The sequence below is a fragment of the Pongo pygmaeus genome, chromosome 3 (assembly GCF_028885625.2).
Source record: "Pongo pygmaeus isolate AG05252 chromosome 3, NHGRI_mPonPyg2-v2.0_pri, whole genome shotgun sequence".
NCBI lineage: Eukaryota > Metazoa > Chordata > Mammalia > Primates > Hominidae > Pongo > Pongo pygmaeus.
In genome coordinates, this window is record NC_072376.2 from 153,700,681 (window position 1) to 153,717,961 (window position 17,281).

Below are 17,281 nucleotides of genomic sequence, written 5' to 3' on the forward strand. Positions count from 1 at the left end.
AAGGACAAAGGAGGCAATTTGCAGGGGCTCCCTCTAAATCTGGGACAGTGTGAGCACCAAAATAATTAAGTCCAGTAATGAAACACAAACAACTGGAAAATACAGGAATCCATGATTCCATATCAATAATCAATAAATAATAAATAAATGGAAGGAAGGCTCTTGCTTATAGTAGAATAATAGTTGCCAAATGGTAAATGTGGGAGAGGCCTGGAATTGGACAAGCATTATTTTATAAAATCACCATCTTGTAAACTGTCACAGTAAAGACTGGTTCAGATGAAAAATCATCAATGGATCAATCCTAAATCAAGAGAGAAATTTTGACCAGGAGTGATATATTTGTGTGGCCTGAAAATGTTTTCTTACAGAAAACTGTTTATTATTTGCAAAGGCAAAATTAGTAACTCTACAATGGAGAAATTGGATATAACACCTTGGGCTCATAACGCCAATGAGGGGCAAATGAGTGTCATGTGCCTCAAGAAATAATACCTTGAGAAGGACACAGGATCACCTATGCAGTATTCCATCCAGGAATGCAACAACTGAATCGATTCACAATATCTGACGAAACGCAAAATGAAATCATTCTAGTAAAAAACCAGAATTGTAAACTTTAAAAACCTCAACATCATAGAAGACAAGGAAAGGCTATGGAAATGTTCCAGGCTGAAGGAGACTAAAGACATGAAAACTAAATGCGATGTCTTCCTAGATAATTACCTGTACTGGAGTGGGGGTGGGGAAGGCTGTAAAGGGCATTAAGTGGGCCAGTTAATGAAATTAGAATATGTGTCAAATATTCTGGTATTAATGTTAAACTTACATATAATGTTAAATATTGCAGGTGATAAATGTAGTGTTGTTATTTACTAGAATATCCCGCATGTTCTCATTCACATGTGGGAGCTTAAAAACTTGGTCACACGGAGACAAAGTAGAATGATAGATTCCAGAGGTTCGGAAAGTTGTGAAGGTCGGACGGGGAACAAAGAGAGGCTGGTGAATGGTACAAACTTACAGTTAGAAGAAATGAGTTCTAATGTTCCATAGCGACTAGGTGACTATAGTTAACAATATATGGTCTATTTCAAAGTAGCTAGAAGAGAGGACTTGAAATGTTACCAACACATAGAAATAATAAATACTCCATATGATGACTACCCCAAATACCTTGACTTGATCATTCCACGTTCTATGATGTAAAAAACACTCACATGTACCCCAGAAATATGTAAAATATCATGCTATCAATAAAAGAAAAAAAAGGAATAGCCCTATTCTTAGAAAATACACACTGAAGTATTCAGGAGAGGAGGCAAACACACACATGAGAAAGCAAATGCAGTAAAATGTTAACAGGTGAATTTGGGTAAAGGGTATACAGGTACGTTTTATTCAATTCTTATTTTTACAACATTTCTGTAAATTTGAAATTATTTCCAATTAAAATGTTTTTCTTTTATCCCACTACCTGTATTTTTCCTCTCACAAATGTGGTGATATCATTCTCATTTTCAAAGATGGAGAGTGTCTGCAAGAGATTTTGCTCAAGCCATTCCCAGTGTTCAGTGATTTCTTTCCTGGAACCACCTGTACAAATGAAAATAATAATTCGTGTCAGATTTCATGCCAAAGATATTTTAAAAACCAGGCTCACTTTTTCATTATAGTCTACACCATCAAAGGAGACTATCGGACCAAGAGCTTTGCCTTTAAATGCTTTCTCTCCTCCAGAGGAGACACACACACAAGACATTTAAGGATGTGGAAACGCAAGAGTAATATTATAATCAAGTTGTGTTATAATCAAGTTTGATTAGGTGAGTGCAGAGGCTTTGAGGACACTGTTTCAGATCAGAAGGCAGCAATATTTCTTAAATTCACTTTTCTGGACTAGAGTTTAGCACATTCCTCCCCTTTCCTCCCTTCTAGAATTTGCACTTTACAGAGTAACATAGATCTTATGATACTAGGTTACAGTTGTTAAGTTGCAACAATATGAGAGCTTTGGTATGCCACTGGAGAACTGATGTAACCACCTCCTATAATGGGCAAAAAATTACTCTCACTCACTTCAATTATGAATGAGATGTGAAAATGGACTATCACTAGGGAATAGCAGCCTGGCTCTCATTAGCACAGTTGCCTTGAAATGTAATGGGATGAGGTCATCCTTGCAGCCTCAACCAAGTCACCACATTTTGGTCAATAATAAGAAGCATTTAAGATAACTCTTCTGGCAACCTCCAAACTTAAACAATCAGCTTTGTAGTATATGTAATCACTACTTTTTGCTCACAGCTGCAGGGAGTAATAGGTATGCCATCAGGGTGGGGGTATAAAGATACTGGACTAAATTCCCCTAATGATTGTTAATGATCTTATAGAAAAACGGCTTTTTATAATTTGTCCGTATATCATATATATGTGTATGCATGTGTGTCATATATATATACATATAAACATATAGTATGCACTGCTCATTCCAGAACTAAAGAAGGAGTTTGTGATTCCATTGATTCACCCTTCAGGATTCTCCTTCAATTTCCAAGTTATATTTTAATTGATTTCTTAAAAGTGTCTTTTCTCTCTGTTCTTTGTCATCAGTAACATCTCAGAATCTCTGATTCTTGACAAAGAATGAAAGACAGGAGACACAAATGTATCTGCAATTATACTCAGAACTGTGGCAGAACTAAAATCTCTGAGAGAATGAGAGAAAGAAATTCAGGAGAGAGAGAGAATGAGAGATTTCAGATACACTGAGGAAAGGCAAAACAAAACCCACATGTACTTTCTTTTACTTTGAGACTAAACATCAAAATTGCCTACAAGGGATGCTTATGTGAAGGATAAAAAGCAGGTATCAGCTGAGTGCAGTGGCTCACGACTGTAATCCTGGCACTTTGGGAGGCTAAGACGGGAGCATCACTAGAGCCCAGGAGTTCAAGACCAGCCTGGGTAACATGGGGAGACCCAGTCTCTACAAATAATAATAAGAAAAATTAGTCAGACATGATGGCATGTGCCTGTAGTCCAGCTACTTGGGAGGCGGAGGTGAGAGGTCCACATGAGCCTAGGAGGTCGAGGTTGCAGTGAGCTATGATCACACCACTGCACTCCAGCTTTGACAATGACACGGTGAGACCCTGTCTAAAAGAAAAAAAAAAAAAAGCAGGTATCTTAGTGGAGAAGAGTCCATTGAAAACACTGAAGAATACATTGCTCCTCTTCCTGGATATTTTCCACACTTGCTCTTTCATGGTCATAAGCTACCACATGTAAAAGCAGTGGGATAACTGTCCTACAATGTCATGGCAAGACTTTGAAATCAGAACAGCCGGGTACCTCCTCCTTCTCTGCCACCAGTCAGCTGGGTGACTTTAGACAGGTGCTTAATCTCTGTCTCAAATTCTGTAAAACTGAGATCAATTAAAAACACAAAACTGGCTGGGGGCAGTGGCACACCCCTCTAATCCCAGTGCTTTCAGAGGCAGAGATGAGGAGATCACTTGAGGCCAGGAGTTTGAGACCAGCCTGGGCAACATAGTGATACCCTCATCTCTACAAAAAATTAAAAAATTAGCTGGGAGTGGTAGCACACACCCGTAGTTCCTAGCTACGCCAGAGGCTGATGTGGGAGCATAGCTCGAACCCAAGAGTTTGAGGCCGCAGTGAGCCATGATGGTGCCACTGGCCTTCAGCCTGGGCAACAGAGTGAGACCTTGTGGAGAGAGAGAGACTCCAACAAAACAACAACCTTTACCCATCTCAGAGAAATACTGTGAAAATCACAAGGGCTAATGTCTGTCGACACATCGTGGACAGTAAAAATACTGTTCAAACGCAAAGTACAATGCCTATTTGAAATATTTAGCGAATGAGTCATTTTGGAGTTTGAGAGCTTTAAAATATTTTAAACTTAAAAATTTTAAATACTAATTGGAAAATTTTTTCAGACATACAGAGCCCTTCCTTGTCTGTAACCAGGTCACCACCATCACCAGCTGTGACATGCGGCAGACACAGAGAGAGCCCTGTGCAGAATAAATGCCAGCCATGAATCCTCCACCCGGCTGTTCCATCTGTGCTTGTTGGCACTGTCAGACAGACTGCACCTCAGGACAGAGGTACTCCTGGGAACCACAGGACTGAGTTCTGCAGACCCAGGAGGCATAATTCATCTGTTTTGCCTCTCATCTGTCCCTGCCTACATTGATCACAGATATGCTTTGTAGAGTCTGAGCTTTGGCTCAGCCAGGATAATCTGGCTCTTGACTGGTATCTCACCATGCTCTGCCCTTTACCAAGTTATCACACCAGGTACTTTACTTTCAGAATCCCATGGAATCCAACACTATCCCTTGGTTGTCGTGGATAGAAAAGCCCATCAGCCACAAGACCTATCAGCTTTGCACACGCTGCTTTCAAAGCTTCCCCTCCTCCTTCCTTCCCCACTTCCCTTCCCTTCCCCCTTCCCTTCCCTTCCCCCTTCTCTTCCCCCTTTTCCCTTCCCTTCCCCCTTCCCTTCACTTCCCTTTTCCCTTCCCTTCTCCCTTTTCCCTTCCCTTCTCCCTTTTCCCTTCCCTTCCCCCTTTTCCCTTCCCTTCCCCCTTTTCCCTTCCCTTCCCCCTTTTCCCTTCCCTTCCCCCTTTTCCCTTCCCTTCTCCATTTTCCCTTCCCTTCCCCCTTCTCTTCCCCCTTTTCCCTTCCCTTCCCCCTTCCCTTCCCTTTTCCCTTCCCTTTTCCCTTCCCTTCTCCCTTTTCCCTTCCCTTCTCCCTTTTCCCTTCCCTTCCCCCTTTTCCCTTCCCTTCCCCCTTTTCCCTTCCCTTCCCCCTTTTCCCTTCCCTTCCCCCTTTTCCCTTCCCTTCTCCCTTTTCCCTTCCCTTCCTCCTTCCTCCCCTCCCCTTCCTCCTCCCCTTCCCCCTCCCCTTCCCTCCTTTCCCTTCCCTTCCCCTTCCTCTTCTCTTCCTCCTCCCTTCCCTTCCTCCCCCTCCTTTTTTTTTTTGAGACAGAGTCATGCTTTGTTGCCCAGGCTAGAGTACAGTGGCATGATCTTGGCTCACTGCATCCTCAACCTTCTGGGGCTCAGAAGATCCTATCACCTCAGCCTCCCCAGTAGCTGGGACTACTGGTGCATCTCACCACACCCCGCTAATTGTTTTCATATTTTTAGTAGGTCTCAAACTCCTGGCCTCAAGCAATCCGCCAGCCTTGGCCTCCTGAAGTGCTGGGATTACAGGCATGAGCCACTGTGCCCAGCCTGTATGCTTCATGCATAAAGAAAGGATAAAGGTTTCTTTATGCACACATTTCTATATGTACATCCCCACCACACACACACTCCCATAGCAGAAATGGTATATGCCCATATGAATGCACTCATTCAATAAACATCTACTTGTACCTCCAACCTTCACTGACATTATATGAAGGTCCACATGGCTAATGTGTCTTTCCCCATCTTCAAATAGTCATCTGAGTAATCTTGCATTGAAGTTCAGGTTTGCTCTCATTGTTTCCCCACCTGTTGCCTCCTCTGCTGCCCCAGGACCTGCTGTCCCACACTGCCCACTGTCCATCATTCCCATAATCCCCACCATCCACCAACATTGTTCTCACCACTGGCTATCTTCTCTACTGCTCGCCATGAGGTAGGTAATGCCTACATGTATATTTTCCTTTACCAGCACTAGTCCCAAACCTATTGCTTCTGCTTGTACTGTTTTTGTTCTGTCTTCTGTGTTCTGTCCTTCCTCCCACACTTGTGTCACATGAAAAGGCTGGCCTTTTGGAGTCATAGCTAGCCACCTGCTGCTCCCATGTATAGGAGGGGTGCTGGGACTGTAAGTCTCAGGATCTTCAAGACTTTCGGCGTGCTCAGTGCTTTGGGGCTGCTTCGGTACTGCCAAGAGAGGTTTTGGAGGTTTCTTCTGGCTACATCCAAGCCTAAGATACAAAGAGTTTCAGAAGACTGGATTCTATGACCAGTGTAGCAGGAACTCTAAAAGTAAAGGTCCTGGTGTGACGACTTGGTAAAGGGCAGAGCATGGTGAGAGCACCACTCAAGAGTCAGAAGAACTTTGTGTACCATTATATGAACCCATTATCATCATATGCTATTTTAGAAATGAAAAAAGACAAACGCCATCAGTAAACAGCAGCTTTAGGAATTGAATTATGGATCTCTATCTAGACCCAACAGATACTTTCTGGGGAGAATAATGTAAAAGTATCTTTTAAAATTTATGTATACTGCACAAATGCACCACATTCTCTGAACATTTTCCTAAATGCACAAAGAAGCAGTAAGGACAGGTGTTCCAGCTCCAAGTTCTGGTCACTAAAAGTACGAGGATACCTAAAGCCAGGACTGAATTCACCACCACCATCTGAAGATGCCAATCCAGTAAAAAATACTTCTGGAAGCAGGTGGCCACTTCTGTCCACTTCTCACCCCAGAAAAAAGGTTCCAAGTTACCTCTCAGAGATATCAGAACAAATGCCACTTTTTCTGGACCACTCCTTAAAAACCTGAGACTCCAAAGGAAACGTGTTTGAATCCCAAATGTTCCTTATAAATGGCTCTTCCATTTCTCAAGTAGGTAAATACATGTGCTGCAATAATTCAGGTCTTAGAACTTGTTATTAAAGTGAGATAATATGAAGCTCCTTTGTCATGACCCTGACAAGGAACTGATCTATTTACCCAGCAGCTTGAACAAACTGTGTTAGGACACTCAGAAGAGAAAGGAAGGGCTTGGCTGTCGATTTTCTGGAAAGGCCCCATTTACAGAGATGCAGCAGGAAAAACAAGCTGACCCGATTGTGTAATCAGCTGGAATAACAAAGAACCCTGATGTTGGGTATGAGAATCCTTCAGGAAATGCAAGTTAAGGCATTCTGCTGTGGCTAAAAACTAGAACACTTGATAGGTTTAGACACTGACTTCTCAAAAATAAGAACCATTATCATTTAAAGCAGTTTTTTAGGGTAATGGCCAGAGGCCCTAAATATATACCTGGGCAAACTTTTTAATGTTGTCTGCAGTGATGAAAAATATTAAATCATCCTAGTCTAATTATTCATCTAGTTTGTAATCTATCTTAAAGTCATGAAGTCTACTTGAAATAAATAGAAGATGGACCTCCAAAATGATTCTATCACATCTGGCCTCTGAGGATTAAGAACAAAGGTTTAAGCCTCCATTGATAGATATTCGGCAGATATTTCTTTTGTGGTGCATGATTCATAATACATTTTTTTTCTTCCTACCTCCTAGGAATAATACATTTTGTTTCTGGGACTGCAGAACTTGAGAAAAACCTGTATTGCAGAATAACTAAAATGGTAAATTCTCATTGATCATAAGTGTATGTATGCACATACAAATGCACATACATTTGTATGTGCATACAAAAATAAAAACCACTCATCACATGGCAGAAAACAAAACAAAAACCCAATAAGGCTCCAAGGATTAAAAAGCAACTGACCTAGTATTTTCAGATTCAGAACAGGCTATGTGGATCACTGAGCTCACATGAACAGCACTTGAAGCTAATTAAATAAAGGGAATCAAATGAAGAAATCATCTGTATTATGGCCTTATCCAATATAATCTTAGTCACAAAGATGATAATTTTGAAGTTTCCATACCAAATGAAGGCAAGAGTATTACTCCATACGCTGGAGCAACATTTAACCTGTCCCTGTATTTACCAAGCCACCCTTGTACTTTCTACATCCAGAAAAATTACAAACTTATATTCAGAGAGGGCAAAAGACAAAACCCAAAAATAACACGGTGATTTGAAACATTTTTAGAAACAAACGAAAATATGCTTTTTCAAAATCCACATCTAACTAAAGTTATAATTATAATCAGGTTAAGTAAGATGATAATAATAATGCCCTCTATTATTTGTGCTTACCAAGAATAGGCATCACACTTAACTACTGAAATATCAAACAGGCCGGGCACAGTGGCTCACACCTGTAATCCCAGCACTTTGAGGGGCCAAGGCAGGTGGATCACTTGAGCCTAGGAGTTCGAGACCAGCCTGGGCAACATGGCAAAACTCTATCTCTACAAAAATTACCAAAATTAGCAGGGTGTGATGGTGTATGCCTGTAGTCCCAGCTACTCGGGAGGCTAAGGTAGGGGGTCACCTAATGGGGAGATCAAGGCTGCAGTGAGCTGTGATTGTGCCACTGCACTCCAGCCTGGCTCACTCCACACTCCAGAGTGAGACCCTGTTTCAAAAAAAAACAAAAAAAAAAACCAAAACAACAAAAAAACTGTCAAACATATCCAGATTTTTCTGGCTCTGAAGCCTATATATATTTTTTTTTAATAATCTTTTTCATTTCTTTATTTATTTTAATAGAGACAGAGCCTCACTATGTTGCCCAGTCTGGTCTCAAACTCCTGGGCTCAAGTGATCTTCCCCACCTCAGCTTCCCAAAGTGCTGGGATTACAGGCACGAGCCACTGCACACATCCAAAGTCTGCACTCTAAATTGCTATACTTTGCTGCCTTCTTACATGTTTTACAAGTGCAGTGAGTATGAATAAAGGTTAAATTATCTGAAATAATAAGAAGCCTGGTTATGAGTGAGGCGATATTACTTAATGCCTCAGACCATGTCGAGAAAGTACACCTGGTTTCAAACTTCTACAATGCCACATACTAACTCTGGGGCCGTGGGTAAATTACTTTAACCTCTTTGTCCTTCAGATTTCTTGTCTGTAATATGTAAGGAACAACACTTAACACACTGGTTTGTGCTAGAGATTAAGTCAGGTAATACACATCAAGTCCTTAGAACACAGAAAACACCAAACAGTTACTTTTGGAATTATCATAAGCAGCAGAACACAAAGACCTCATCTTGAAATGTGATTCAGAAAATATTTCTAACTTCTGATGTCAAGAAAAGAAACTAGCTGCTTAACTATTGCCCAACTAACATACATTTAGCACAAACCTCTCAGGCCCTGGAATACTTATGTTTGATTGCAAAAGATGCATATTATATGCCTAGGCCCTCTTGTGTAACTATGATAAGATTCTGACATAACTCTGCTTATAATCTCTTATGGGTCATAATAATATGCTCACAGCTTTATAATCACTTTGAGAAGAGAGAGTCCCAGGTAACTCATTCAGCCTTGGCAGTAAGAATCAGTAGTTAACATCCTTATTTTACTGGATAGTGGGAACATAAATGTCTATCTTTCTGGAGGGCAATCAAGCTAGACATATTAATTACATGCATATCCTTTTTTAACTTTTTTATTTTTGCTATTTTAATTATATGCATATTCTTTGATTCAAGATATCTACTTCCATAAATTTATCCTAAGGTGATAATTAAGAGAATGTGCAAAGATTTTATTGGGAGAATATTCACTAAGATTGTTCAAAATACGTAATAGTAGGGGGAAAAAACCCTAGATTTCCAATAACATACTGAGTAGATAATTTATGTTACATTCACATAAAATATCTACTTATTAAAATTGATAGGCCAGGCGCAGTGGCTCATGCCTGTAATACTAGCACTTCGGGAGGCCGAGGTGGGTGAATCACTTGAGGTCAGGAGTTTGAGATCAGCCTGGGCAGCATGATGAAACCTCATCTCTACTAAAAATACAAAAATTAGCCAGAAGTGGTGGCGTACACCTGTAGTCCCAGCTATGCCTGAGGGTGAGGCAGGAGAATCACTTGAAGACAGGAGCTGGAGGTTGCAGTAGGCCGAGATCGTGCCACTGCACTCTATCCTGGGCAACAGAGTAAGACCCTGTCTCAGAAAAAAAAAAAAAAAAAAGAAAATTGATGGTATGGAAATACATTTTATTGACATAAAAATTATTTTCAATATATTATTTTCCATTTTTATTTGCATTTAAATACGTATCTGTTATATATTTATATATACTGTAAATATATACTACACACATCGTATATATTATATACCTATATATATTTGTATATATAGGTATATAAAGTATATTGGAGATTTTTTAAAGTCTAGAAAGTGATGATTTGTGATGTGGTTTCTTTTTTTATTCGTTTTATGTATCTATATTTTGTAATTTTTGCAATAAACATGTATTGCTTGAAGAAAAAAGGAGCAATTATTTTTGTTTGCTTTCTTAACTCACTGTGTTTCTAAGGATACGAGAATAGTCCTTGAGTTACACAGACCAAGAAAGAATTATAAAAATACCTATCAACTTTCACATTACGTCTGCCTCATGCAGAAGGCAACTAAATTACCCAACATTTTCTTTATCTACAGTACAGAATAAGAGCAGAACCAATTAGTAATCTTTAATTAAACTCTGGGTCTTACCAGTCGCTAACTAAAAGAATATTTAATTATAAAAGCCAGCATGGTGCCGCTTAAGAAGTCTGGGATGGGAGTGGGGAGACCTGAGAACTTGGTCTGAGCGCCACATAACTAGTTATAACCAGGGATGTGAACTTGGACAATTCACCTTGCCTCTGCATCCTACTACAAAAAGAGGGGCAGGCAAGACGATGGCTGCTCTATCTTTCATTTCTGAAATACAGTGACCATCTAGGCCCAGATGACATTCTGGAATGGTAAAGAAAAGGGAAACCAAATCAATACACAGCCAGATCAAGGCACTGTTCGGCACTGTTGTCAGTGAGCTGTCCGTCAAACACATCGTCTCCACACTTTCCTTTATTAGCCCTTTTTGAAGGTCAGATGCATCCAGAGGGAACTGCCAGCAGCTCCTTCTGTATCTTTGTTTCTAATTCTCCTGAGCTGTCACAGAACTCCTTTCTTTAGATCGTATCCTTGGAATTACCTGCATTCCTATGTGTCCATATTCCCACGGAGATCATATAACCAACCCTTCTTACTGTTAGAACCTTCTAGTCCTTATAATGGGAAGAAAGCCAAATGACTTTCTACCTCTGCCAACTGAAGGCCAAGGAAGACAATGGACTGGACTCTCTCCTGCCTCTGGAACACCATATCCAAAACAAGAGCTGCTGGGGGCATATCTGTACCTATTTTTACTCCAACGTGAGCCCCAGGTGCAAAATAGTCAATTCACTGGTAAACCATGAGAGACAGAATTGTCAGAGTACAGTAAATCAGCTCAACAAAACTGGCTGGATAGAAGGTAGAATTTACTGTCAAACTATTAAGCATAATGCCCTTCTGTAGGCTAGATTTGTTGACATAATGGCATATTAGCCAAAAAGAACAAAAACCGCATTTTGGGTACTAGTGAAATGAAATGGTCATTGTTTAGGAAAGTTTTTTGGCTCCCTTTCCCAATTAAAGTTCTCCATGTCAAGGAAATGTAAACGATCAACTTCTTCAGACCAACTTGGATAAACTCACAGAAGATAAAGAGAGGCGGGCCAGGCGTTGTGGCTCACAGCTGTTATCCCAGCACTTTGGGAGGCTGAGGTGGGCAGATCACCTGAGTCAGGAGTTCGAGACCAGCCTGGCCAACAAGGTGAAACCCCATCTCTACTAAAAAACACAAAAATTACCCAGGCGTGGTGGCAGGTGCCTGTAATCCCAGCTACTCTGGAGGCTGAGGCAGGAGAATTACTTGAACCCAGAAGGCAGAGGTTGCAGTGAGCCGAGATTGTGCCACTGCACTCCAGCCTGGAGACAGAGCAAGAGTCTGTCTAAAGAAAAAAAAAAAAAAAAAAGACAAAAAGAGGCATATGAAAATAATGTCTCATCAAATAACTCTTGGTACTTCCATCCCGCTTTCTGTATGATTCATATTGCCGAGGGCCAGGTGCTTATTATAGTGGCAATAAGATGGTCCTAAAGAGTCCTCCTGCCTGATTTCATGTGGCTCAAGTCTAAGGCAAATCATACAGCTAGGACTTACCACTAACACTACTACTGCTCTATGTGGTCTATGTCAAGACATTGGTGGCAGATGCTCCCTTTAATTCAATTTATGCTTATTAAAGATTTACAAAACACATGACAAGATCAAGGTTTATAGAAAAAGGTTTTATAATCCCATGGATTCTACAAGGCAGTGAATTAGACTTACCCAATTATCTGCAGAAGTTTCTCTTATAGCAATATTTCATAAAATCCTAGCAAATTAGAAGTTTTTAATATATTTTCCTATGCCATACTAACTTTGTAGTTTATGAAAAATAACATTAAATTTACAAACAATAAGATACAGATATATTTAAAAAATATTAAGGGAGCAGCTTCTGCTCTTAAAATCTTATCATGAAAAGGAGCCAGTAACTTGGATTTTAAATGGAAATCAGTAAGAAAGAACAATTAATAGGTGGCCTGGTGCGGTGGCTCACACTTGTAAACCTAGCACTTTGGGAAGCTGAGGCAGGCGGATGGCTTGAGCACAGGAGTTTGAGATTAGCCTGGGCAACTTGGCAAAACCGTGTCTCTACAAAAAAATAAATAAATTAGCAGGGCATGGTGGTGTGTGCCTGTAGTCCCAGCTACTTGGGAGGTGGAGGTGGGAGGATCACTTGAGCCTGGGAGGCAGAGGTTGCAGTGAGCTGAGATCATGCCACTGAACTCCAGCCTAGGCGACAGAGTAAGACATTGTCTCAAAAAAACAATACAAAATGCAACAAAACACAACAACAAAAAACCACTTTCACAACGCTTGTCACTTCCTTCTGTGCAGTCTTCCATAAGGAAATTCTGGAGCTATCTCTATGGGTAATCAATATATACAAAAACTAAAACCATTCTGGGTTTATTATAATGAAACAGGTGTCACTGGGAAAAGAAAACTACACATCTCTTTGGACAATAAATTATGCCATCAGCATTTACAGCGTAGTGTTCCTTATCCTTGGCTCAGCAAATAATTCAGGAATAACTCAGCTTTGTAACATCCAATTCTATCTCATAGGAGTATTCACAGGAAGATGTGTTTCACAGCAATACCATGGCAAAGCCCCGGAATCAGACTGAGGAGTAGTAACGTCAGGCAATGACATTATAAATGTCAATGACAACAAAGGTAATGGCTCAGGGGCAGAGGAAAAGTCACAGGAGACACAAACCAGTTCCTTACATCACCAGAAATTGAGGTGGGAAGACCAGGAGCCTGGAGGGCTGTAAGGAGAGATCTGAGGGCTCTGAAGACCTACTCCCTACAAAGGATCTCACAGGCAGTTTGGCACTCATGCGGGATTGCTGGAAAGCGAGCGAGAAGGAGGTGGCGTCCTTTCCACACCGTCATGAGGTGGAGGGGTTTGGTGGCTCTCCCTGACTTTTAACTTCTTTCTTTTTAGTTCTTCATCTGCTGACTATGAAACGATTCTAGATTGTTTGCCAACAAAATGTGATGCTTTCCCAATCAACTACGGCAGGCCAAATGGCACTTTTCCTTCTACGGGCTCCCTCTGTGGTGGGTAAACGTGCAGAGAAGACTGCAACACTGTCTTCCAGGAGCCTAGGTCACACTGGTAAGTCTGTCCAGGTCAGAGTCCCAGCTTCCTCTTCCTTAATCCTTTATCACCTTCCTCTCACTCAATCCCCATTCTTCACTTCTAGATGGGTTTTCCCACTGCTCTAAACCTTGAAGCCATGCCTTCGTTCATCGGCTGTGTAAACAATGGTTATAGTCAATTGTCTCTCACTGGGCTGTTTGCATCTCAGAATACATTTAAAAAGACACAATTATGGCCTGGTACGGTGGCTCATGCCTGCAATCCCAGCATTTGGGAGGCCAAGGAGGGCGGATCACGAGATCAGGAGTTCGAGACCAGCCTGACCAACATGGTAAAACCCCGTCTCTACTAAAAATACAAAAATTGGCCGGGCATGCCTGTAATCCCAGCTACTCAGGAGGCTGAGGCAGGAGAATCGCTTGAACCTAGGAGGCAGATGTTGCAGTGAGCTGAGATCGTGCCACTGCACTCAAGCCTGGGCAACACAGCAAGACTCCATCTCGGGGGTTGGAGGCGGAAAAAGACATAATTACAATGTTAGAATTTCAGGCACTACTAAATCCTTGAGGGAGAATTACCCAGGCAATAGAGCTTGCCAGCAGCCTGAAATCACACCCAGATAACCTCCTCTAATTCTGCCGAAGGCTAGCCTATATTCCTCTGTTTAGCTGGATGCCCAAAAATTAAATGGAACTGTAAGGCACTGGTTCACACTGGGCTGTAATTGACTATTTACTTGTATCCTCACTAGACTGTACGTTTCTCAAGAGCAGAGACCAAATATAATTGTCTTTATATTTTTAGATCCCAGCACAGCACTTCCTACCAAGTAAAGATCAATTTTAAAAATGAATGAAGTCAACTGAAAAAGCTCCCAATGGCCAAAGCTGGAACAATTTGAGCAAAGAATAAAGTAATGTTGGATTATAACCCAGAAGACACAATAATAGGCATGAGTCTACAGTGACATAAATAATTAAATAAATAAATGAGGGAGAAAAGATAAATTTACTGTGCAAGAGAATTCCCCATAAATTATGTAGATAGTCTACCCTAAAGGAGAGAAAAATCCCTACTCCTTAAGTATGGACTGCACATAGTGATTTCCCTCCAAAGAGAATACTTTGAAAACGGGAAGAACAGAGTAACTTTACAGTGGGGAAACCTAAAAAAACTCTATTTCAGGGAGGTGATCAAAGAGGCCCACGGTCATAAATCATGTTGATAAAATGTACACTTGGCATGGTGAAACAAAATGGCCCTTTATCTCTGTGATCTTCCTCACAAAAATCTACTGCCCCTGTCTAATCATGAGAAAAATATCAAACAAATTCCAATTGAGGAGCATGCCAAAATATACTGGATCAGTATCTTTCAAAACTGTCAAGATCATCCAAGCCCAGGAAAATCTGAGAAACTTCCACAGCCAAGAGGAGCCTAACGGGATATGACCGACTAACTCTAATGTTATACCTGATGGGATACTGAAACAGAAAAAGAAAATGAGGGAAATCTGAACAAACAATGGACTTTACTTACAAATAATGTATCAACACTGGTTCATTAATTGTAACAAATGTACCATAGTAACGTGTTAATAATAGAGGAAACTCTGCATGGGGATGGTATAGATGAGAGTTCTCAGAACAATCTGCTCAACTTTCCTGTAAATCATGTAGAGGCAAAAAAATAAAAGTTAAAAAAAGTGTTCACATAGAGCCCTTACTTTTCTTACGGTTATTTTAAAAGCCACATGCAAACAAAAACTTGGCCATTTTGGGCCAATTGCAGTGGCTCATGCTTGCAATCCCTTTACTTTGGGAGGCCAAAGCAGGAGGCTCACCTGAGCCCAGGAGTTCAAGACCAGGCTGGGCAACACAGAGAGACACCATCTCTACAAAAAAAGAAATTATATTAAAAAAAAAAAAAAAAAGTCCGGGTGCAGTGGTTCATGCCTGTAATCCCAGCACTTTGGGAGGTTGAGGGGGGTGGATCACCTGAGGTCAGGAGTTCAAGACCAGCCTGATCAACATGGTGAAACCTTGTCTCTACTAAAAATACAAAAATTAGCTGGGCGTGGTGGCACGAGCCTGTAATCCCAGCTACTTTAGGGAGGCTGAGGCAGGAGAATCACTTGAACCTGGGAGGTGGAGGTTGCAGTGAACCAAGATCGCACCACTACACTCTAGCCTGGGCAACAGAGCAAGACTCTGTCCCAAAAAAAAAAACAAAAAAAATCTTGGCCATTTTGGACTAGAAGTTCTTATGAGAGATCCAATAAAAGCAAGATGAAAAAAATTTTTTTTTGCCGGGTGCAGTGGCTCACACCTGTAATCCTAGCACTTTGGGTGGCCGAGGTGGGCAGATCGCTTTGAGGTCAGGAGTTCGAGCAGCCTGGCCAACATGGTGAAACCCCATCTCTAGTAAAAACACAAATATTAGCTGGCATGGTGGCAGATGCCTGTAATCCCAGCTACTGGGGAGGCTGAGGCAGGAGAATTGCTTGAACCTGGGAGGTGGAGATTGTGGTGAGCCGGGATCACGCCACTGCACTCCAGCCTAGGTGACAGAGTGAGACTCCGTCTGGAAAAAAAAAAAAAAAAAAAAAATTAAGACTAGTCAAGTGTAGTAGTGAGAAGTGGCGAAAGAGTAGAAAAGGGGTTCCATCTGCAACTGACTATGATCAATGGAGATAGCTCATGACCTTCGGACCAGCCAAAGCAAGATTGTTGACTACTATTTTAAGTACAGCACAGCATTACTGATTATCATCAGGAGAAATAAAGAATCCCTACTCAGTAGGAAGTACTGTGCTAGGATATATACTTAGTACCTCCAAGTATTCCACACATCCCTCTTCATTTCCCAGCTTCCTCTGCAGTGAGGTTGGGCCCACGTGACTAGTCTTGGCTGACTAAGTGTGAGTGGAATGGAAGGTGAAGTGTGCCACTTCTGGGCCAAGGAAGTTAAACACAGATGTGCTCCACCCTCGCACTCTTCCCTTGTATGCTGACCTTGGAGGCCTTGTGTTCCAGAGAGTGTCACTACACATGGAGGAGGCCACATGATCCCAACACGACTCTACCAGAGTGAGAAACTTTCATTGTGTTAAGCCACTGAGACTTTGGGTTCATGTGTTGAAATGGCTATGGTTAATTACCCTAAAATACCAGTGATTGTATTCAGCAAGTACACGCTCCTTTCCTTCTGATAAAAAGTTGTTAACCCTAATGCTTCTTTTAAAACTTGCGTATTTCTGGATGCGGTTGCTTACCACAGGCGATGGTCCAGTAGACCAGGGAGTCTGGAGTCTGGTACAAGATTCGGTAAGGAGCGACCCGGGCGCTGGAGTCCAACACAACATCAAGGGTACCCACCAGCAGGCCTGAGGGTGGAAAATGGGGAGAAACAGGTAAGAACTGTCTTAGTACTTTCCCAAATTCCCAGGGGCAGCATGAACATGCCCTTTTGTGAGATCTCCCAACAACCCCATCTCCCACTGAACCACACCTTGAAAAAGTTCATTTTAGGATGATGCTGGCTCTACACAAGTTGTACAACTTGACAAGGTCACAAGAAGCAGTCGTGTCCATCTGATTCAGTCTGCCAGGCTGCCCCACATGTTATTTTCATCTGCCCCACTTTCCATTTATATTTAAAAAATTAGTACAATTCAGCTCAGTAAACACTAATTAAATTCCTACTATGTGCAAGACAAACCCTGTGGGCACAAAACTGAAGAAGACAGCATCCCCAGGGCATTTAACATTGATTGGAGGAGAAGGTCAGGCAGTGCTTTGGTACTGTGTTTAGA

At 41.4% G+C, this 17,281-nt stretch overlaps 1 protein-coding gene across 1 annotated transcript in view; it reads right to left on the reverse strand.

Moving 5' to 3' along the window:
* TBC1D9 (TBC1 domain family member 9) overlaps nt 1-17,281 on the reverse strand; it is a 135,185-nt gene that overhangs the window by 64,106 nt on the left and 53,798 nt on the right. The window contains exons 3-4 of the mRNA XM_054484654.2: nt 16,742-16,852; nt 1,478-1,596 (exon numbers count right to left, since the gene is read on the reverse strand). Of these exons, the coding sequence (XP_054340629.1) occupies nt 1,478-1,596; nt 16,742-16,852 (230 nt within the window). The remainder of the gene's footprint in view (nt 1-1,477; nt 1,597-16,741; nt 16,853-17,281) is intronic.